General features: G+C 34.3%; 1 protein-coding gene across 4 annotated transcripts in view; it reads right to left on the bottom strand.

Moving 5' to 3' along the window:
• The window catches only part of LOC128222937 (syntaxin-binding protein 1-like), a 34,273-nt gene extending 15,761 nt beyond the window's left edge, over positions 1 to 18,512 (bottom strand). For 2 of the 4 annotated variants that reach the window (XM_052932125.1, XM_052932126.1), the window contains exons 1-12: positions 18,461 to 18,512; positions 13,281 to 13,412; positions 12,688 to 12,843; positions 11,091 to 11,194; positions 10,614 to 10,762; positions 9,965 to 10,049; positions 9,283 to 9,413; positions 8,704 to 8,811; positions 4,087 to 4,294; positions 3,500 to 3,638; positions 2,651 to 2,760; positions 337 to 411 (exon numbers count right to left, since the gene is read on the bottom strand). In XM_052932125.1, the coding sequence (XP_052788085.1) occupies positions 337 to 411; positions 2,651 to 2,760; positions 3,500 to 3,638; positions 4,087 to 4,294; positions 8,704 to 8,811; positions 9,283 to 9,413; positions 9,965 to 10,049; positions 10,614 to 10,762; positions 11,091 to 11,194; positions 12,688 to 12,843; positions 13,281 to 13,412; positions 18,461 to 18,488 (1,425 nt within the window). In that variant the 5' untranslated portion in view covers positions 18,489 to 18,512. The remainder of the gene's footprint in view (positions 1 to 336; positions 412 to 2,650; positions 2,761 to 3,499; positions 3,639 to 4,086; positions 4,295 to 8,703; positions 8,812 to 9,282; positions 9,414 to 9,964; positions 10,050 to 10,613; positions 10,763 to 11,090; positions 11,195 to 12,687; positions 12,844 to 13,280; positions 13,413 to 18,460) is intronic. The other 2 variants (XM_052932127.1, XM_052932128.1) reach the window with 1 other exon arrangement.
• Between the last annotated feature and the right edge of the window lie 5,699 nt (positions 18,513 to 24,211).

Genomic DNA, 24,211 nt, shown 5'->3' with positions numbered 1-24,211 from the left:
TATGTTTTAGTGATGCTCATTCCCTATATCGACTTTGTAACAAAGATTACATTTATATCTACTTAAACATGTGTTTAAGTTTTAGTAAGAAAAAAGCAAGTATTAAGAAGAAAATACTTTTATCATATTATGTATACATAAAATTTTACAGGTAATTTCTTTAACATCTCATACCTTGATTACAGCTATGCATACAAATCACAAATGCATTCAAATTTCAGCAAAAATGAGGCAAATAATTGTGTCCATTTATATCTTGTTGATAACTAAAATGAAATTAAAAAACAAGAAAGCAAGAGATCATAGACCCAAGGTATTCCCTCCTCCATTGCTCACCTGGGCAACACTGGCTGGAAACGTACCGTACGTGTCCGGGATAAGACCTAAATTAACTTTACCTCCTTTGTCACTCTGCATGTGGAAAGTTAGAAACATAAACATGCAGGAAAATAGAAGACTATCATATCAACAGCCATACAACTCATACACTGACATGTACTTTCTTAATGCATTACAGTTGATACATGTGAATAGGCCTTCATCTCTCATTAGTTCATACTGGTATCTATAGCAACTTATAGCACTGCTATTCATATTCTTTCTTCTTTTTTTTCAATTTGTGATTTAAAAATGTTTAATAATGTATTTGACATTCATTTCTAGCTACTTTAATTATACCATCCGAACATGTCATTCTTAGACACCATACACTATATGAGTAATATGTTTCTTGATAGGACAGCATCCATCATCACAATGCCTAGGGCTTCCATTAAAACTTAGCATCTCTTATTTTACATTTATATGCCCCAGACTTGACCCTGGTACATTTACTCTGGGGGCAAAATTGTCATATTCATGTGCAATCAGTTTCTATATTTTATACCTAAAAAAAGCTTTTTATGATCATTTCATCATCTTTTAATAAAAATGCTCTCAGATTTCAATTTTAATGACATTTACTATCTAAGGCCTTAAAAAAGCATTAAGTTATTTTCATGGAAGTCCTATATATCAGACACTAAGAAACACTCACACATGTGAAAAAACATATTGAAACAGACAACAACAAAGAAGGCAAGATAAGTAAAACTTGGATCTCAATCATTCTTGTATGTAAACATTTATAATTAAAAAACAGCTTGACATGCCTAATATATAACTAGAGCTGTCACAAAAGTGATGAATGCCCCAAGACGCCACCTAGAACTAACAACATGAGCATGTGGGTTGTAAAACTCACAATCCGGGCAAATTACACCAATTCAGAAGTGACTATTCAAATGTTTTATATATTTATTAACACATGACAGTTAATCCAAGTAATGTAACATCAGACCATTTGTTACTTTCAATATTTGTAGGTCTTGAGTGGTTTGTAATTTAAAACACATTGCTGAACATGATTGATCTTCTTTTATTTATTTTAGAAATCAGTGTTATTTTGCTGGAAAATTCACTATAGAATATATTGTGAATTGATTTAGTGGTCTATAACCAACATTCTGCAGTTGCGTGACAGTCTGAAGATTGTCCAGATGATAATTCACAAGGCCATAACTGTTGAAAGAATGAGTGAAATATCATACAAGTCTCAGTTGCACAATTTCACACGCTAACACAATATTTTCAGACCATTTCAAGGGGGGTTACTTTTGTTAATCCAGGTGAAATGTCACATAAATCACAGTGGCACAATTTTCCAAACTGACCAACATTTGTATGAAGTAACTTTTGCAGCTACACAGACCTTTGAGACCATCTTTTTACTAAGTCAAGGGCCATTACTCTGTTAGACCGAATGAAATGTTGATTAGAAGGTGAACATTTTCGCGAGTGTAGGTGCAATATATTTGTTGCTATATGTGACACAATATTTTAAATGTGATGTGAGGTTACAGAACTCCTGTATTATCAGTGTATGCCATTACTTGATTGCTTTAACAATTCATTTGAAAATAATGTTTTTCATCTTTAAAAGTAATATCATATATTGTATAATTTATGTACATGTCATAACCAGACAAATAATGAAGATATCTATGGAAAGTTTCACGAAAAAAATGTTTTCCGCAAACGGTTTAGTAAAACCAGTTCAATAATGTGGCTATAAAGTCTGCGAGTGGTTAGTTTATTATGTGACTTTGGTTTTTTTGTGAAACCAGGCCCTGGTATTTACACATTGATTGTTTATTACATCATCAATCAGGCAGATTCAGAACTTGTAATATAGAACTTCTCAAGACCAAAAAAAAATAGAAAAGGTAAAGTGTTTATTGAAACAGAGATCTAGAGGTGGTTTCGTTTGACACTACTGGTACGGACAGCGGCTATAAAGCAGGTTCTCTACAAGCTGGTTTTCTAGGATATATTACAATCTACATTCTTGTAAGAAAAAATGATATTTAATATTTTATTAGAAACCAAATGGTTAAAAAAAATTACATTTGTCTGACTCAGAAATAAATAATAAAACAAATGATTGTATTTGCGTGCAACAAAATAATGTATGTTTATACTTATTACACTACGGATAAATGCAAAATGTACACAGTCATCACAGTATCTATAAAAGTTGCAATGCTTTTGTTAAATTTGGGATTGTGTCTACATTTAGCAAATTGAAAGGCCACATTTGTTGAATACTTACATCAGAGATAATGGGTACTCCAAGGTTTTGCATGTTGTTAATAATGAACTTCTCTTCCACCGGAATCTGGGCATGTTGTACAAGCTTGGCCAAGTTCTCCTCGGAAATGCCTGAAATCATAGGGAAAAAAACATAGAAAAACTCAATTTATTTAGTGTTCATACTTGGCACAGACAAACTGCATGGTTAGTGGCGTGTAAAACAAGTACCTCCCCTAATGACAGTCCTTTAATCATTTGTATTGAATGTCTGTGGGGTAATTTAAGGTAATGACCAATGCCCAGTACAAGTTTTAGGATGGCAGGTATATTTATTGACCCGTTCTTAACATAGGAGTTGTTGAGTTATAGTTTTCAGTTAAACATGATGCATCAACCTCATAGCACAGAATTACTTAAATGCAAGTTATACAGATATACAGATAGCTGCTTAAAGGTCAACCAATATGTTTATAAAAATCTGACAATGGTCACTTTCTCAAGCAAAACAGTTTTAGGAATTAATCATTGTATTGTTTTTGTCAATTCCTGTTTTGAAAGATTATCACGACTTTAGTCAATCTAGTGACCTTGACTATTGTCTTTAAAATCAACATGGGTCTAATATATAATAGGGCTCTACAGTTCATGACCAACCTCCACACCAAGTTTGAGGACCGTATGCCCAAGCATACTCTAGTTATCAATTAGCCAAGGTTTTGTCTACTACTGAAGGACATGTGCAAAGCAATATACTCCCACTTCTTTGAAGGGGGCATAAATATATGGGGGAAGCACAAAACCCTACAACATGCAAGAACACAACAGCAGGCAAATGATTGTTTCAGAGAACTAGATCACAAATACATACCCCCTTTATGGATAATGTAGAGCAGTATTATGCGTATTTTGTCGTACGCGGTGATATTTTGGTCCAGCAGAATGGGGACGATGTTGCGCATGTGGTCCTTTATCTTCTCCCCCTCGGCATCTGTACCCATGGCCAGGTCCTGAAACCAACAAGTAAGCCAGTCGTGAATAAAATTATTTGGGTGCCAAATATTGTTAAACAACTTATTGGACCATTTTATTATATCAACCTCTTTCAAACAGTGAACATATCAATTTGAATGTCTTTAGAATAATAACAATATCAGAATAAATAATTGAATAAAACACAGATCGCAATCTGCTTCAATGCTATATTTCAGTCATAGTGTATTCTATATTTAACTCAGTTAGTCTTAAGTTCGTATGTTGAAAACATTAACTTCATCTTTTTTATCTAGCACAGTATTAAAAAGAAATTCCCTCAGCCTCTGAAACACCTTTATACAGTCTTCAGCCAGGTGGAGCTGTGTAGCGTACTCACCTGTTCTACTTTACAGAACTTATCAACGTGTCTCTGAAACACCTTCATACAGTCTTCAGCCAGGTGGAGCTGTGTAGTGTACTCACCTGTTCTACTTTACAAAGCTTATCAACGTGTCGCTGGAACACCTTCATACAGTCTTCAGCCAGGTGGAGCTGTGTAGCATATTTGTTCAGCTCCTTTTGGTACTGTGGCATCTGTTTCACCATCTGGGAGAGGTCCCGTAGGTTGGCTTTCTGGCTAGATGTCATCCTCTTTGAATCAGCAAAGTGTTTTAGTTGCTTGGTTACTTGTCTGTAAACAAATTTTGTGTTATTCTACATTGTGTTATTCTACAGCAATACATTTTCTATAACCTTAAATATTAACCAGACCTGTCACATGACAAATACCCCTGATTGTGTCTTGTCACAGGAAAAGCCAATATAAAAGAGATGCTTGTAAAAAATTATGCCCCAATATAGCAGCCAATTACGATTAATTTTAAAATCGTCTGCCACAATTGGCCACCATGTTTGTTGACAGTGACAAAATTTTTTTTTTTTCGTGAAATCGGCGATGGTTATTTTAAACCATGCAATACTAATACAAAACAGAAAAGGCTTTCTGATGGTGTATTGTAAACGATAAACTGCCAAGATTGAAAAGTTTTGTAAAGCAAAAACCTTATATTGTAGCTGTTTGTTATCAAAATGTCAACACCTGGAAAGTATAAAGAATGTGGCAAAGTGTGAAAAAACATGACTTTTATTGCAACAGTTACTGTTTGTACTATTGGTATGTTAAACTGCTTAAAGGCAGTGCGAGATTTTCACACCTTATAATACCACTGATAAAAAATATTTCGACAGTGCACAGCCATGCTTCTTGACATGCATGTTTAATTATTGTTTTATACAAAATAATATTGAATAATTTTACTCGTACAACAAAGAAAAAAATTTAAAAAATTATGATATACCATATCCCCATCTTCAACTGCCGTTTTAACCCAATTGAGATGATGTGAGTTATATCCCTTTCTTAAAAACATAAACAAACCAGTTTTTTCCTCATTTATTTCTCTGAAATTAACTTCAAAAATAATGTCAAAAGCTTGTTACTGTTTGTAAGACGCAAGCATTTTTTAGATCGGAATCTGAGGGGAAAAACTGCATCTTATAACCAGTCATTTACGATAGTCATTTTGCATTAAATATGAGTGGGGTAATCTTAGGTCATGACGAGCCTCTCCACCAAGTTTGAGGACTGTTAGTGTAAGGGTTTCTTTTATAGTGATTGACAAGATTTTTGCTTTCAAGATGAACTCTTGACATCAAAGTCAATAGGGACCCTTGTCATAACAATCCACCATACAAAGTTTGAGGACCTACAGACAGACTTTACTATCACTATATTAACAAGAGCTGTCGTAAGACAGCACGCTCGACTACGCCGCTTTGACTTAGAAGTGAATACAATAATGATGTATGATGTGCCTGTCAAAAGCAATATAACAATCAAATTAAAAAGTGAACAAGGATCTTTATGTGACAAAACCAGGTTTTTAATGATTGGCAGAAGAGATTCAGTTTCAACTGCTTTCTTCTATTTTTTGTAACAGTGACCTTGATCCTCAAACACAATCCCATGGAAGTCCTCCATAAACTCTTCTTACATATAAAGTTTAGTCACAGTATGTCAACCATAACTGAAACAGCAATCTACAGTGACCTTGACCCTAGGGGGCCAAAAGGCAATCCATGAAAGCTCTGCATTAAACTTGTCCTATATATCAAGTTTGGTCACACTATGTCAACCCTTACTTGAGTTTTTCAGTACTTACCATATGTCTATTTTTAGCAACAGTGACCTTGACCTAGACCATAACTCTAGGGGCCCAAAACACAATCTCAGGAAAGGTCTCTATAAACTCTTCCTGTATACCAAGTTTGGTCGCAATATGTAGACCCTTACTTAAATTATTCAATACCAACCCTTTTTCTATTAATAGTAACCTTGACCTTGCTCCTAGGTGCCTCAAACGCATTCCAATGAAAGGTCTCCATAAACTCTTAGTATTTACCAAGTTTGGTATCTTTATGTCAAACCTAGCTAAAAAGCTAAAATGAAATCGATACATAAGGTGACTTTGATGCTGCCCTCCCACCAGCCCGCCCCATGATGCAAGTCATTCAAATAACTTGTTTTCCTTCTATGAAAATGTGGTTAAGAATATAAAAATGTGCCTTTAAAAAGAAATAAAAAAAAAAATAAACATTCAAGGGCCATAATTTGTATGTAAGGTTAAAATGGAGTTATGTTCCTTGTTGTAAGATGGTCATAGTTTCTGCGTAGTATTAAGTGCATTGAAGGAAGGGTACAGAAGTTTTTTTTATTGAAATCCCAACTTGCCCTCAAACTTTAACCTGCCCTTAAACTTTAACCTAAGTCAATCAATCAATCAAACATAAATCAAAACGATATCAAGACTGTTTGCAATATTTGTAAAGCAGAAGTAGCTAGTTCTCGCAGTACTTCAAGCATGTCTATCTATTTATCTACCTAACACTCCCAACTCCAGTGTTAAAAACCGTTGACTAGCCCGTACATCAAGGTACGCTGTAGTGTCGGGAGGTAGATTTATATAGGATCTGACACGAGTTATCATTTAATACAAGATTTTATTAAACGAGTTCATGAAATTTGTTAGTAAGCGAGCCTCTGGCGAGCTTACTAACAACTTTCATGGAGGAGTTTAATAAAATTCTTGAATTAAATGACAACGAGTGTCAGATCTTTTTTATCACATGCTTAAAACGGTGTTTTTATTACCAATTAAGTTCCACTTTCTGAACCGATTGTTTGACAGCCAAAGTACTCAGAGTAGAATGTCAACGATGCGCCAAATAGTTCCAAATTAAAATGACAAAAGTAACTAGCAGTTATCAAGTTTTAAAAGCTGATAAAGCGCTTAACAAGTCACAAATACAAAAGTGTGTAGTAAAATATCCAACAACATGAATAACGAACGATTTTAACCAAAAAACCCAATAAGTACACAATTTGATGACGTCACACTCAGAGTACATGCATTTACGCGGTTTATGTGACCTACATCGGTCTGTCAAGTTTTCTGTGTGCACGGATTTAAAAGTTATTCGCTGTCACTTTCTACGATGATTTTGCAGCGTGTACATGGTGTTTCACAACATGCAGATGATAATGGCGAAGCCTTACTCTGTACTGCATGGATGTTGCTGTTGAAAAAGTTAATTTCCACCAGGAATGTTTCCAGAGAACATGATGTTCTAGCCGCCATTGGATGTGTAATGAGATGTCTGTGCTGCGGAATTCGTATTTGTGTTTTCGGTAACCGACAGCTGATTAAATTGGCAAGCAAATGGCATTGATTGAATATTGCTTGTGTTGGTCAAGATGGAGATGTTTGAAATGTTCTTGTGGTGTTTGTCACTATTGTGGCTGTATTTGTTGACTGACTGGATATTTCTGTGACTAGTAATCTGCATTATCTGGTTGGCGGAACATTGTTATCAGAAAGTTTGTGTACAAGATGCTTTCTGGCACTATGATTGGTTAGCTATTTCTCTCCCGAAAGTCTTACAGCTTCATTATTACGGTAAGTATTTGCTGGCATTTAAACCATTTTGTTTACAAACAATGCGGAGGGATATCTAGGTTGCGTGTGATTAGTCTGGCCAATCGAAATGTCTGATAAGTTATCTTACACATGTGTAAGATAAAAATATTCGTAATGGGTATATTACACGGAAAACAAGGGTAAGCATGTGATAAATATGATTTACCTGCTGACAGATCGGTATAATTATTTTTTTTTACTCGTTTTCAAAAATAAATTTACATGACGGCATTGAACCATAAGTCAATGACGAAGACAAAAGTTCATTTTACCAGTACGGCAACGGAATTGGCCAGGCAATTTTCATTATTTGCATGTTCATTAGATAATATTGTTTTAACTGTCTACAAAAAGACGTCAATTTAACCATTTTGCATGGTCATGTATATGTTTAAGAAAAGGCTTGTTAGTTAATACATTCACAGTTAAAATACCTTTTGTCTGTTAATCATTTGATTCTAGACGTAATTTGTTGTTTTGTGTAACATAACTACACTCTTTGTTGGTGATTTTTGTTTACATGTTTTAAGTTTTTCTGAAATAAGAATTGTTTTACAGTTTATTCAGACAATTTTGTACTATAACTATTGCTGTATCGTAACGACAATACGTATCGCACCTCCATATTGGAATACGTTTCGTATCGAAAAATTCTGAGCAATACCCAGCCCTAATAAATATCCCAACCTGCCCTAAAACTTTAACCTAAGTTCCATAGTCATACAGGGGCCATAATTTGTATAAAGGATAATATAGAGTTATCTAACCTCATTATGTGATGGCCCTGAACAACTGTGTGAAGTATTAAGTCAATTGAAGGAAGGGTATTGGACTTATAAGTGAAAATCCCAACTTGCCCTAAAACGTTAACCAGACCAGAGTAGTATAGCCCTCCTTATTCTTCGAAAAGTCGAGCTAAAAATAAGTTTAAATAATTGTCAAAATTAACATCTGAAGAATATAAGGAACAAGTTTAATGACAATAAAGAACTAAAGTTATCTTTATTCTTCATATCACATCTCTTCAAAATTATGTGAGTAATAAAAAATTATGGTAACTTACGTAGACACAATAGCAATGTGTTGGTGTTTTAACTCCGACCACAGCTCATCATTTTCATCCAACAGAACTTCTTTCTCGTTCACTTCATTGCCAGATGTGTTCTCATACCTAAACAGATATTAAAACACAAATCAATCATTTAATATCAATATAAAGTAAGTGCAATTCTCAAACGGAACATCACTTGTTGTCTGATTGGATATTACAAAAAGTTTGTAGATTCCGATAGAAAACTAATAACAGTGGTTTATTCCTCAAATTTCTTATTTCTAGGACAATGATCTACATGATACATCTGCATTGATAAATGTGTAAAAATGAGTTGAGGTCCATTTGTATGTGCACATTAATCATTGTAATTATGAACATAATAATGTCTAATACAACATAATGAATCCGAAAAGCAACTTTCTGGTCTAAAATTTTCTCACAAAAGTATTCAAGAATAGCATTGTTCCTGATGCTCGAAGTTTAATATGATTATTTTTTTAATCTTATTTGATAAATACATAAGATGGTGAAAACCTTGGTCTATGTTTAGTTGCTGTTAGCTACCATGATACCTGTAACCACACTTACTTGTATACATCATTCTCTATAGGTAACAGGTCATACGCCATGGCCTGTAGGGTCAACTCATGGAGCAGTGGGGAGATAGGGTCAAACCCGCGGTCAATGATCACAAGTTGGGACCTGTCCTTCTGTGGTCCCTGAACAGCAATGAAAAATCATTCATTTCATGCATTTGTTGATCAATACATTAAGCACTTCAAACACACTGAGCCATTTCAGGACTTGTTTATATAAATATATGTTGTGCAAAGCCATGCAGTTTTGGGGAAATTTGCAAAAATGTGCTTCTTCAATTGGCAGAAAAATGAATACATATTAAAGTAGCACAATATAGGTGTTTGTTTATCATTTAAGTCAAACGAATTAAAATAAGTATGTTTCTTTTGTGCATCTATCAAGTGTAAACCTTTGTTCCCCTTTAAGCCTCATAAAACTGACATAACGACAAATCTTCCTAAAAAAAGGGTAACAGCTAAACCAAATCATAACAGTTAAACAACCAATGGTGAGATTTACTGGTTGCATTATCACACTGGACAATAAATTCATGTCGACTTGGATTCAATAAGTAGGCTACTATCGCGGGTCGTATTACAAGTTATGCGTCATATCAATAAAAAAAATATCTACAATATTTGACTTAACAAAAAAAATATTTTTAATTTAAAAGATAAAAAAGCTATTGTACCTCTCCCATTGTGTGGTCATCAGCCCGGTAAGCATCCAGCTTCTGTTGTACCAGCTGGGCAAACTCTGCATTCCTGTCATACTCACTGAAATATTGGTACACATGAGAACATTACAGTACACATGAGAACATTACAGATCTAGCTGGGCAAACTCTGCATTCCTGTCATACTCACTGAAATATTGGTACACATACTTTTTTGTGAAGGTCTTATTTTCATGTGTATTTAGCAACATCTAGCATACAAGTATCAGTAAGTTTTTGTTTAACAATACATGTTCACTCATTATACTAACAGCGCATTTCTGTCAACAGCCATACTCAATGAAATATCTGTTACGGGTGTAATCAAAATGGTTTATTATTCTGTTTCATCATTAAATGATTTATTCTTGTACTGGATTCTAGCAGCAGCATATATTTAAAATAAGTGTGCCATTGCTAAACGGTTTTAGTTTAAAATTTTTATTTTAATTCCATTGTGAGTCAGTTAGAAACCAGTACTTGTGTCTATTTTGAGAGGACAAGAGCAAGTTCCCTTGTTGGAGATTGAACCTACAACCTCTTGGGTGAGAGACTGACACCAATATCGCCAGACCACACTCACCATTAAGTCAATAAATTATCGTAGGCAAATAAAAAGCCATACCATCTGTATCGGACCGCTGGATACTCCCCGAGTGTAGCACATAGTGTGGCTATCTGTTCGGCACATCTCTCCAGGTTGATGGTGCGCCCGGATGCTCGGGTAGGGTTGTAGTAGAACTGGAATGTTTCCTGGGAATCCAGTGAGTACACCTGCAATTTCAAGAGTTAACATTTTATTTTTGCACTCGCAGCAAGTGTACCAAGTTTCAAATTGGAACTTTGAAAGTGTTTTCGTAAAGGATAAACTCACATAAAGTCAACTACACTTGGCAAAATATGGTACCTTGATTTTTTACTTTTCACTAACAGTCATTTATGCCAATGAAGTTTCCCATTATGCTTGTAACTTAAGATTTACTTTCCAATTCTTTGTGGTTATTTCTGTACCCCTATAACTTGTTAATAAACACATGGAAATTGACATATATTTCATTTTTATATTTTATGTAAACATTCATCGTAAAAAAACTTCACCTACCTGGCTCTCGTATGGAAGGAAAGCAATGTTGATTTCTTTCAAAGTCTTGATGAACTTAGCACTGGTGCTCTTGCAGAGTTCATTAAATAGCTCATCTGGACATGCTGTGAATGGAACAGAATCACAGAAAGTTAAGAATGGACGAACACATAGTGAATTGAGGTTAACAATGGATGAACACTTAGTGAATTGAGGTTAACAATGGATGAACACATAGTGAATTGAGGTTAACAATGGATGAACATATAGTGAATTGAGGTTAACAATGGATGAACACATAGTGAATTGAGGTTAACAATAGATGAACACACATAGTGAATTGAAGTTAATAAATAATAGACCAACACATAGTGAATTGAGGTTAATAATGGACGCCAACACATAGTGAATTGAGGTTAATAATGGACGCCAACACATAGTCAATTGAGGTTAATAATGGATGCCAACACATAGTCAATTGAGGTTAATAATGGACGCCAACACATAGTCAATTGAGGTTAATAATGGACGCCAACACATAGTCAATTGAGGTTAATAATGGACGCCAACACATAGTCAATTGAGGTTAATAATGGACGCCAACACATAGTCAATTGAGGTTAATAATGGACGCCAACACATAGTCAATTGAGGTTAATAATGGACGCCAACACATAGTCAATTGAGGTTAATAATGGACGCCAACACATAGTCAATTGAGGTTAATAATGGACGCCAACACATAGTCAATTGAGGTTAATAATGGACGCCAACACATAGTCAATTGAGGTTAATAATGGACGCCAACACATAGTCAATTGAGGTTAATAATGGACGCCAACACATAGTCAATTGAGGTTAATAATGGACGCCAACACATAGTCAATTGAGGTTAATAATGGACGCCAACACATAGTCAATTGAGGTTAATAATGGACGCCAACACATAGTCAATTGAGGTTAATAATGGACGCCAACACATAGTCAATTGAGGTTAATAATGGACGCCAACACATCGTCAATTGAGGTTAATAATGGACGCCAACACATAGTCAATTGAGGTTAATAATGGACGCCAACACATAGTCAATTGAGGTTAATAATGGACGCCAACACATAGTCAATTGAGGTTAATAATGGACGCCAACACATAGTCAATTGAGGTTAATAATGGACGCCAACACATAGTCAATTGAGGTTAATAATGGACGCCAACACATAGTCAATTGAGGTTAATAATGGACGCCAACACATAGTCAATTGAGGTTAATAATGGATGCCAACACATAGTCAATTGAGGTTAATAATGGATGCCAACACATAGTCAATTGAGGTTAATAATGAACAAACACATAGTGAATTGAGTAGTTTGAAAGATCAGTATTGATACACATAATTTACTGTTATGATTGAAAAGCAGTGTGTCATCTGTTTCCATGTTTATTATGTTCAATGACTAAATCATTGCAAATATATTTTGGGCATGTGAAACTGGCTTCATGTTAACGTTGCACCAGGCAAGTAGCCGAAAAAAAAATGTCACCGACAAATAAACAAATTGAAGAACAGGTGAGTTAAAGATAAAATGTTGCAACATATTTCAGTTTGATTTGCTTACCCTCAGTGAAGTAAACATGTGCACACTTGTACTGCACATTGTTAGGGTTCCAGAAGTCTTGCATGAGCGCCCGTATCGACTTCTCAGTTGGTGTTATGAGGTAAATAGACTCAAGTCTAGGTAATGGCTCTCGACGCTTGTTGATGTTCTCTACCACTAAATTACATGTACACATTGTTACATATAGTGTGAACTTACAGTTGATGCATTCATTGACAAATAAAAAAAAAAATTGTGTATCACTGCAGTTTCATAACAATTGTATTTTTAATTTTTATTTTAATATGGGATCACATAATAATCCATTTAGTTTCATAGATGTGTATTGTTCAGTTTGTTGAGGGCTGTCATCACTATTGAAACCACTGTGACTTTCTTATCCTTACACCTTTGATTCAGAAAGGCTTAAGCTCAAAATGTAAGTAGAAGGCAGACACAGTATAAGTTTTAGAGGTTCCTTCTCTATTCTGCAATGGTTATTTTGTTTTGTGCTCATATCATTTGTCTAGTGTTCAAACGTAAAAGTATATCCTATGTTCATGCTCAAAAAGCGTACATCTGGAAAATGTGACTGTTTGTACATGTTTACTTACATGTTATTCCCTCGGACATGATCTCGTGCATCTTACAGCAGGAGGAAATCATCCTCATACTCAGCTGATCCACAATCAGCACTCTCCACTCACCATCTTTCTTTGCAGACTGAATCACATCTTGCATAATCTCTGAAAATGGGAAAATAGTCATTCATTTTAATTAAACATTAATGTTAAAAACTGGCTGTTCAAGTTTGAGATACTTCACCATACAAGCGGCAACAAAGTTGGGGTTGGTGTGGAAACGAAAGCAAGCCCACAAATGATAACAAGAGGCCCAAAAGGGCCTATGCTCTACTGGCATGGCATTTGTGGTCATATCAATCCAGAGCATGTATGTATGGGTAAAAGGCAACAGACATATACTTTATGTTTTGTGTTTGGGTTACCTGAAAACGTAGCACGTTCAACATCTGAGCCCAGAAAGTATTGTAAGTAGATTAGTTGCATGAACTATTTTAATATGTGCCAAGTCAAAGTCAACTGACAAAAAAAAAATGCTTTCAAAACTGTACTCATAGAAAAAAATTCTGTAGTTTTAAAAATTAAAAAAAGTTGGTCAAAAGGTCAAAGTCAAGGGCAACCTAGGACAACATTGATAAATTTGAACAAACATTCACAATCAATTGTGCTGAGATGGATGCACGAACACACAAAAAGATTTTCAAACCTTTCCAGATTTATGTTTACCAAACCTGTGAACCCTGGGTGTGGCCAGTAATGACACTAGGTGCTTAACTTAAACATTCACAACCAATTTTGTTTAGATGAATGCGCAAACTACAGAACTTAAAGCTAAAAAATGGCCTTTGGGCTTTCAACAAGAACAAGGCAGAGTAATTCACAAAATCAACTGCAGAAGCAAAAAGCAAATTGTCTCTCAAAATCCTAGACTTGCAAATTGTCTCCCTTAACTCTAGACTTGAATACATGTACATGTAAACTTGGCTAAAAATAGAATTCGCTCATGCAGACCTGGCTAAAAATAGAAAGCATTTCTTTAAAACTTTCATGGCCCATAATCTAGGCATTCATGGGCGGATCTGGCTGGTTTTCGAAAGGAATCGAGCTCTAATGGATATCTAGATACTGTACAAGTTTCATCGAGATACAATCAAAACTGAAGACTGTATTGTGTTCACAAGCAATTGTTTACAGACGCACGAACGCACGACCGCACGGATGCACATACTACGTACACATTACCATCGCATAAGCTCTTCTGGCCTTTGGCCAGTAGAGCTAAAAAAGGAATATAAAAAATCCCTACCTACTGACCATTATTTTTCAGGCTGTAACCTGAAACAACGCTTATTGTTTTAAGCCTAATGCTATTTAGAGACAAATGGTGTTATAAAAACGAGAAAAAATATTTTAAACTAAACAAACTCTCTGTAAGGAGATTCATCTTTTTTAGACTGACATATCAAATTGGTTTTCTTAAAAATGGTTGACATATCCACAATAATGGGTGTTCAGATAAAAAAATAATCATTGACATTGTTAATATTTCCCTATACTGGTTGAGAAGCAGTTTTTGTACGTTTTTATTGAATTATTTATACGTGTTTAAATACCTACTAAAATTGTTCACATTTTAGATAACTACGGCTCAAGCTGCTATTGTCGATATATTTTTCACAAGTGTGACGTCACACATAGTGTATCTAATAGGGGCGCAAAGAGGGTACTTACACTGTTCTGATTAGCTTGTGATGAGAAGCAGTTTCTGACAAATCGAATGCGGGGCAGAATTAGGTGCCTATTGTGTGTTTTTATTATCCGTTTATTTAATATACTAAATATAAGACTTTAATAAGGGAAATGTTATTTATTTCTTCAGCATTTATGAAAAATTTTAACCTTAAAATTTACAACAGTCAATTCATACTCTTAATCAGGCAGACACTGAATATCAATGATATTTTGATTCATTTCTGATAGAAACTTGTGTTTGTATACATTTAAGTGAATGTGGGTGCAAAACAAGCATGACACCAGTGTTCACAAATATGTACACAATGATCATCTTTTGTATAAGTCAATTTAGGAAAACCTTGTAGCTATTCATAGATATGCATATTAGGTTCACACGCATGTGAAATACGCTGCCCGTGCTTGATCCCCCACGTGCAAGTTTGTGTACAAAATGAAAAATAAACATTAAACATTAAATAATAATAACAGTTACTTACGTGTCTCGGTAAAAAATTCAACTTTTGATTGCCTAGTTACCATATAGCTGAATTGCAGTACCTTCTTTATGAAGATCTAAAGAAAGTACGCGAAAAAGTGATTTGTCGGAAACTGCTTTCTGTCGGAAACTGCTTCTCAACCAGTAAGGCCACAACTCTCAACTGTTAATCCCACGCCATGTCAAGTATTATATTCATTTAAATTCTATTTCAGTTTCATGAACAGAAATAATTGTTTAAAAAAATAATTTGCCACTCATAAACATATACCTGTACATGTATTCATTCTGCCAATAATAAAATTTGTTATACAAAATGACCTTTTAAAAACATGTGTTTATTATTTACACCATGTTACTAAACCTCATAACAGAGAGGTGCTGTCAAGCAACTGTCTCTATTTTCAAGTCTAATTATAGATTTTGAATTAGCCAAAGGGTTAATGAAGTGTTTGATATCTATTTTAACTTAGGTTTCTGGTATTGTAAACATTTGGATTAATAGTGCCTCTTGAAATGGCTGCTTTCATCACTGATAGGAAAGGCTTCTTCATTACTCCAATCCAATTAAGATCTCAACAATTTAACACAGTAAGAGTTTCAGATTACAATGATTAATTCACAAACACATATGCTATTGTGTTATATTTGACAGTGAGGATATCAACAGAAAAATTATGATGCATAAAAATCAAACAAATGTGAGGATTGACTGATTGTTATGAACAATATAACTTTGCATGTAATCATACATGCCATATTTTCTGGAGACCATTCAGGGGGATTTGTTCAAAAGTCTGAAAATTCAGGGGGATTTTGGTAGTATTCAGGGGGATTTTTTAGCAGATCTAATTCAGCAAAATTTCAAAGTATTTTAAGACGCAAGTACGAAAAAAAACAAATTGCCATAATTTTGAAAGGCTCCTGAGGGGATTATGTCCAGAATTTAAGGGGATTTTGGTCACATACCAGGGGATTTTCATCATTGCCATGTAGCATTACGGGCATGACACACATGCCAATTCACCTTGTTTACCCCTTTTTCCAGCACTTCATCTATATTTTTATGAGACACAACCATATTGCATAATAAAATCACTCACTTGCAAAATAGAATACTTCACAGAAAAATATGTTTCAGAGACAATTTAATGGGCTTACCTTCCTCTAAAATTGGATACAAAATCTGCTGCCTATGATCATAAATGATGACTTTCAGACTATTAGAGAGAATGGAATGAATTATCAATATTTTTCATTTCAGTTCCCAAATAGTCAGATTTGTTTGCTTCTGATAAAAAGCAAATGCATAATTTATTGTTTAAGTTCATAAACATATCTTCTTTTGGCATTGGTCAAAAAATAAAAACATCACCACCATAATAAATAAATAAAAGTCATTTCATCCGAATTGTCTACTTTCAGTTTCTCTTCTGGAAGTTCTGTTATTTTCCGATATTTGCGATGAAGGTCAATGTCATGTATGTAAACATATGTCAATGTCATGTATGTAAACATATTAGTGAGGCATAACAAAGAACAGCATTGTCTATTAGTTATAATAATCCTTTTCTTTAATGAATAATTTACTGTCACATTTTAATTATCAATCCTTTTGATGACAATGACACATGTTATGAAGAACGCTTTAATTTGTTACATCCTCTCTGATTGGATAAAAATTATAGTTTTAACCAATGAAAATCGTCCTTTTATCTGACCAGTCTAATTGACATTTCTTACGCAAATTCTGTCAGTTTCAATCAAAACAATACATGAAATGTGCCCTGCTGATTTATTAAGTGTCACCCAATAGGTGTTGTTAAAACACACCATCAGTTGATAATCCAATTAAGCTTCAAGACAGGAAGGGCATTATAACTGTAAACAGGCATATATAATTAAACCCTGTGATAAATTTGCGTAATTTTAAACACTTTAATTCCGGGGGATTTTCATCCCCCTCCGGGAGACCGGGGGATGGGTCGAAATTCCGGGGGATTTTATCCCCCTCCGGGGGATATGGCATGTATGTGTAATCATTTAATTTTGAGCAGTATGTAGCAGCAATGCTAGTCCATATAAACAGCTGCTTCAGAGTCTTTGACGATTTTTTATTTGGCGACTCTACGCGTCCATATCGCACCTGTTGTTTTCCTAGCCAAGAATGACAGATCCCAGCGCTAAGCATATTGAGTGGAAAGATAACAGGCACCTGCTAGATGTTTTTAAAATGGCGATGTTTCATTAAAAACTTTTGTGTAATAAGTAAAACGTATTGGCTAAAATAATTAAAGTGTAACTGTAACTTTTGTGTTTTTATTCAACAGGAAAGTGTTTAGTATTGTGGAGTTACAGTTCAAGAATATATTTTACATTGATATAAAATAGTCGACTTGTGGCATTTAGGGAACAAAATGAATATCCAGACGTTAAAAAAGTTACCTAAACGCACATTATTGTGGCTACAGCAATACATACAACCCAGTTCAGCTTTGAGGTCAATAAATCAACATGAACGGCAATCAACGGTAATAAGACCGTCCATGGAAAACAAGCAACTGGGTGAAACTCAGCAGATTTTGGCAAGGAAAGCGGGTTACGTACTTGGCGGAAGTCCACAATGTATTTATAAAATCAAGGAAAGTGGTAGTTTTGCAAGTGGACTGTACCCGAAAATAACTCTTTTTAAAATTGACAGTCTCTAATAAAAACAAAACAGAAAAATGATTTCATACAGTTTTGTACTAATGCTCAAGGGAAGTCTATAAGTGATATCATAGCACTCTTGTTAGCTATTACGAGTATATAAAAATAGTTGAAAATGATCGATTTGACATTTGACAGGTGCTGTTATTCAAGAATTAAGAAGTTATTAAACATAGGTAAACATTAACAGGAAAAACTTACACATTAAGATTATTGGAAGTCCTAACAATATAAGTGTTAAAATAATCTGAAACAAGCCAAAAAGGAAACTTACTATCGTTGACAGCTTTCTTGAGCGCCATCTTGAATATTTATTTTGCTTTAATTTACCAGAAAGAAAAACTATCAGAAAGATAAAACAACTCAACTACCAAAATGAAAGAAAATTTCATTTGTTACCAGTTGGAGCACCATTATCCATCAAAATAAAAAAGAACTCGAAGCTTGCCGGTTATGACCGAGTTGTTTCGATTGATTGACTCCGCAAATAGTATTCATTTCTTAATAGCAATATCAAAGGGCAACATGAACTTTATTGGAAACTAACAAACAATCCATTATGTAACACCTTTGCATGATACATTACAAATTGTACATGTTTTACTCTTTGTGAAAGCGCCTCCTCTCATAGATGATGTTTTAAAAATTATTAGATATATATTTTTATTAAAAATATTGCAGGGTAAAAAATTCACTTGATGAGTCAAATTCATTATTTTTTGGTCATATTGTTTTTGTGCTAGAATTAATTTTGTTTGCAATATTGAGTAATGATGTTTATCAACATAAACGGAAAAAAGAGAATCAAGATGCTTTTTAAAATAGTAAAGACTCAGTATTGTTCAACCATGACATGCTATAATGTGGAAAACATGAGATGAGACTGAGAAACGGCCGGCTTGAGTATTTTCTTGGACCCGACTTGTATCTTGTATTCCTTTAACAACGATCGATATACTGTGTGTGTGTGTGTGTGCGTGCGTGTGCGTGTGCGTGTGTGTTTTATAATTATCAGAGAAATTATCAGAGAAATTGGAGAATGCTGCCCCGATGTCTTATTTTGGAAGGACTGAAATATATATTTGTTGAACTCACAACTTACCCCATAACATGTTCTTTATTCGTTTGAAAAAGCAATATTTTAGGTGAAAATAACTCTTTGTGACAGTTTGTGCATATTTGCGTGAAAATGAGCAGGAAATAATTAAGGACTATGAATAAATTGAATGAAAAATAGCGGGTATTCAGATATCCGTTGTTAAAAATTTGATTTTTTTTTTACTGAGTTGAAAGTGTTTAGTTAAAGCGTTATCAATACGACCCTAAACCTTCGAGATAAGAGCATGTGTTGTTTGCGCATCACAGCCATCTTTGGCGCTCTGCAAATCTCGGACGTTTGATTGCATTCCTTTTAATACATGTAGTTAAAAATATGGGTGAGACACGAACTATTGCTATATAGTCTATACTCTGCAACATGGACCTCTTACACGGCCTCTAAACGCCAGCGCCACCACTTTACGGTGGTGCAAAGAAAAAGAGCTGTCGACACTTCCGTGGTGGAGCTGTGCCCTATGTTTACATAAACAAACGTGAGTATGATTTATATTTTATTTGATAATTTCATTTAACGGACATATTTCGAAAATCGGAGAATGTGGTACGGTGTAAGAACACTTCTACTGTAGGCTGGTTATTATTTCGTTTCAATATTGTGCAAACTGTTGTGCCAGGAGCTTTTCTCCCGAATCGGACTTGTGCATATTTTGAGATCTGATTGCATAGCAAGTACATTTCGGTGCTTACACACCCTGTAAGAACATTCTCACGCATGTAAACATAACTGTTATGTATAGTACCTATGCCGGAACACAACATAACTGATAAGCACTTCTTAAAAAGAAAAAAAATGCACATATCTATAAAAGTGGTGGCGCTGATGCCCTAGTGGTGGCGCTGTCGAGTAGTGGTTGCGCTATCGCGTATGTTTTGTGCTTGGAGTAATATAAAAAAAAGTTAACGCTTTTGGAATGAATACAAAGGTTTCTATGTTTATCATTTATTGTTATGCTGGTTATGCATACTTCTTGCGGAAACAAAACTCTACGCAAACTACATTAACCGTAATAACCTATTTGGAAAACAAACAGCTAGGTGTTGTTAATATTTCCATAGAACTATAAGTATATATCATGTGTGTCCGTTACGAATAGAAAAATCTAACCGAGTGCACGCGCTTAAGCTGGTAACGCGGCTTGCCGAGGGAGGGATTTTTCGATCCGGACCGGAAAAAATAATTGATGTTTTTTTCTTGCATATCTAAAATTATCAATTTGAGGAAAAATTGACGTAGAAAACGCACTTTTGTACATTTTACCAAAATGCGCATGCTATGTTGTTTACTGACGTCATAAAGCGCAGTAATTTTAAATCATTATAGATGTCAATTAGTAACCTTTACAGTAAATCGCGTTTTTAATGATTATTCATTATCTATTTTAATTAATTGCACACTTATATATTTGATTGCGCATTATTGAAATAATGTACTTTTCATAAACCATACAATAAAAGAAATAAGAAGTAGCGCGTTGTTGCGCGTACCTCATCTTACATGGTGGTGTAAGATGTGTTTTTCCAGCACTGGTAAATTGACCGGAAACACACGTCCGGTATGCAAAGACCGGACACACATGATAGATACTTATAGTTCTATGGAAATATTAACAGCATTTAGCCGTTTGTTTTCGATATAGGAACAGAACAGAACAGAACAGACAGTTTATTCGACTTATACATGTGTACATCGTCGTAATACATATAGTTATACATATAAACATGTCACGTATCTAAACTTACAAACATAATATAATAAAATAAAATATAAGCAAAAATAGTATGTAAATTGAATACCAAATAATTATTATGTTAACTTTGGCAGTGAGGGAATGTTTCATAAATACTATATCAAGTTAAACTATTTATAAGTGAGTTGCGTATAACAAATGATTCTTTAATATATTTACAAACATTCATAACTTCCTTTTTATCACATGATACCAATAATTGATGGAATTTGAATACAGATGGATTAACATAATAGCATCGTTTTATATAAGTTACACGTAACTGACGATAGCATGGACAAATACATATGAGGTGATATTCATCCTCTATGTCCCTACTATTACAACATAAACAATATCTTTCGTTACGAGGTTTATTGTAACGTGCATAACGTCCTGTTTGTATTCTTAAAGGGTGTACAGAAACTCTCAATCCAACAAAGTATAAACGTAATTTCTTTGGAACTAAATCTAAATATATTTCATAATCAAAGGAAGTTTTGAAAATTCTATACATATCCAAAACAGAACTGTTACTTATATTACCATACCATTCTTGTTTAAATGTATCTATAATTCTACATTTAAATTCGTTTATAAATACATTAACATGCGCAATATTTGGGTTATCAAATACGTATGCAAAACCATAATCATTTAACAGTTTTTTTTACCTTAGAAACCCAGTTTATAAAACCCTTATTACAGTCATCAATGGCCTGTTTATACACGGACTTTATTATAATGTTATTACTGTTACAAATCTTAAACCAGTATCTAATAATTCTTACATATCGATTAATGTATAAAGGGTATCTACCTAGTTCTCCATACACTGTAGCATTACATGTGTTTATTTTAACGTGTAACAATCGCTTACAAAATTTTAAATGTATACGTTCTATATCTTTTGACTTACTAAAACCCCATATTTCACAGGCATAATTCAATATTGAGCCAACAAAAGAATCAAATAGTTGACAAAATATTTTAGGTTTAAGGTCGTATTCTTCGCATTTATATAATAAAGTATTCATGGCCTTAAGAGCTTTTCCAACCAAATGCTCTTGATTCAATGTAAAACTTCCAGTGTAATTTATCACAGAACCTAAATAATTAAAGTTATCAACAGCATCGATTGTATGGCCATTATATGTCCAATGCTCATTACGACGTATTCCACCCCGTTTACGGAAAACCATTATTTTTGTCTTTGATGTATTTTCATTTAATCCCCATGCTTTGCAATACGAGTAAAGAGTGTTTAAATCGTTTTGGACTTCCTCGGGCGATTTCCCTAAAATGGCCATATCGTCAGCAAATAGCAACATAATTAATAAAATGTCATCAATACTTAAACCGGAAGTGATGCTATCTTGCATATATAGTTCTAAGTCCTCTACAAACTGGCACAACAGTTTGCACAATATTGAAACGAAATAATAACCAGCCTACAGTAGAAGTGTTCTTACACGGTACCACATTCTCCGCTTTTCGAAATATGTCCGTTAAATGAAATGATCAAATATACTATAAATTATACTCACGTTTGTTCATGTAAACATAAGGCACAGCTCCATCACGGAAGTGTCGACAGCTCTTTTTCTTTGCACCACCGTAAAGTGGTGGAGCTGGCGTTTAGAGGCCATGTCTTAGTGTGACCTTGTCAATTAACATACATGTAAGAGGGCGAAAGTCGTGCGCAATATACCTTACCAAGGTGGTCTACAATGCTAATAAGTTTGATTGTATTCTTATTAATAGTATTCTTTATACATGCCATTGACCCCTAAGTGTGGTCATAACCTTTGAAATTAGACCACGAGTGCAGCTTTAACTAGTATATATACGTGTGTGTGTGTGTGTGTGTGTGTGCGTGTGTGCGTGCGTGCGTGCGTGCGTGTGTCTTTTGCATGAACCAGAAGTCTGAAGGAAACCATGGAACGAGCTAAAAGCTCAGACTCTATTTTAGTGTCAAAATCTGAAGTTGCGAAATTAAGGATTCGGAGGAGGATGAGGATAAGTATATATGTACATAACATTTTGGAACTCAACAACCTTGCAAAATATTGTGTTATTTAAGTACCCAAAACAAATTAATTGCCAGTGTTTTTTTATATAGATCGTTGCAGTCCTACCCGCTGCCCTCGAGATTGAAATTATACATTCGCTCTTAAGTCGAAATGTCAAAAGGTCAGGCTAACACAGAATTGTGTTTTATTCTGCATATTTTCCGTATTACTATTCTCAACTAAATGGATTTTAAATAAATGCAATCAGTAATTAAATGCTTATCCTCACATGTATTTCAAATAATCTAACAATGAACGACCGTTTATTTACCAATCGTTTTGGTGGACATTTTTCATTAACAGCGAAGATGGGAAAAAAGTTCCGTAAAAATAAAAGCTTGAAATTACGTCTGTTTTCCCGGCAGACGCCATGGACTGTATGACATCATTTTCAACCGTTTCCGGTCACAAACAAATAACTTTGGATGTGAATAAAGAGGAAGGTAAAACTGCTGACGTGGAGTATGTATTGTGGTTTTGTTGTTGTTGTTTTTTTTCAACTTTAAGACTCATAATTATGATAGGTTTAGTGAAATTCCGTTGTACCTTTGGTTAAAAAACGTTTGTATTATAGAGTAGGGAGATAATTTTCGTTTTAAAAAAAGTGTCTTAAAATGTCCAATTTCACGTGTAAATTACCAATGACTTCTTGGATGTGTATGTATACCTTGTTTATTCAATATCACGTTGATTTAATGGCAGTTATGTACACCTAGTGCAGTCGTTACCAAACAACTTACCAACTAATACAGATTATGACCAAAAAACCATTGATGTAACTATAATATCAAAATACTAGTAATAAATATGTATTTATAAACATGTTGGGTTGATTGCGAAAAAATAGATAGAAAAGGTTATACAGGATTACATCCAAATTATTTTTGGGAAATTATCTTTTCAAGACCTTTTTCATAATGTTTCACAGCAAAGGATATGGTATCCATTATTATTGTCCAGATTGCCAATAAAACCTGGGATCAATAACAAAAAATCCTATTCCCAGTTAAAGCTGTAAAATTTTCAAAGATAACTGTCAATTAAAAAACTTTATAGAAACGATTATGCTTCGATATATTTTAACTACACATTTGATAAACATGAACA

The sequence above is a fragment of the Mya arenaria genome, chromosome 17 (genome assembly GCF_026914265.1).
Source record: "Mya arenaria isolate MELC-2E11 chromosome 17, ASM2691426v1".
NCBI lineage: Eukaryota > Metazoa > Mollusca > Bivalvia > Myida > Myidae > Mya > Mya arenaria.
Note: the sequence above shows the minus strand (reverse complement) of the source record. Positions and strands in the feature narration are given on the sequence as shown.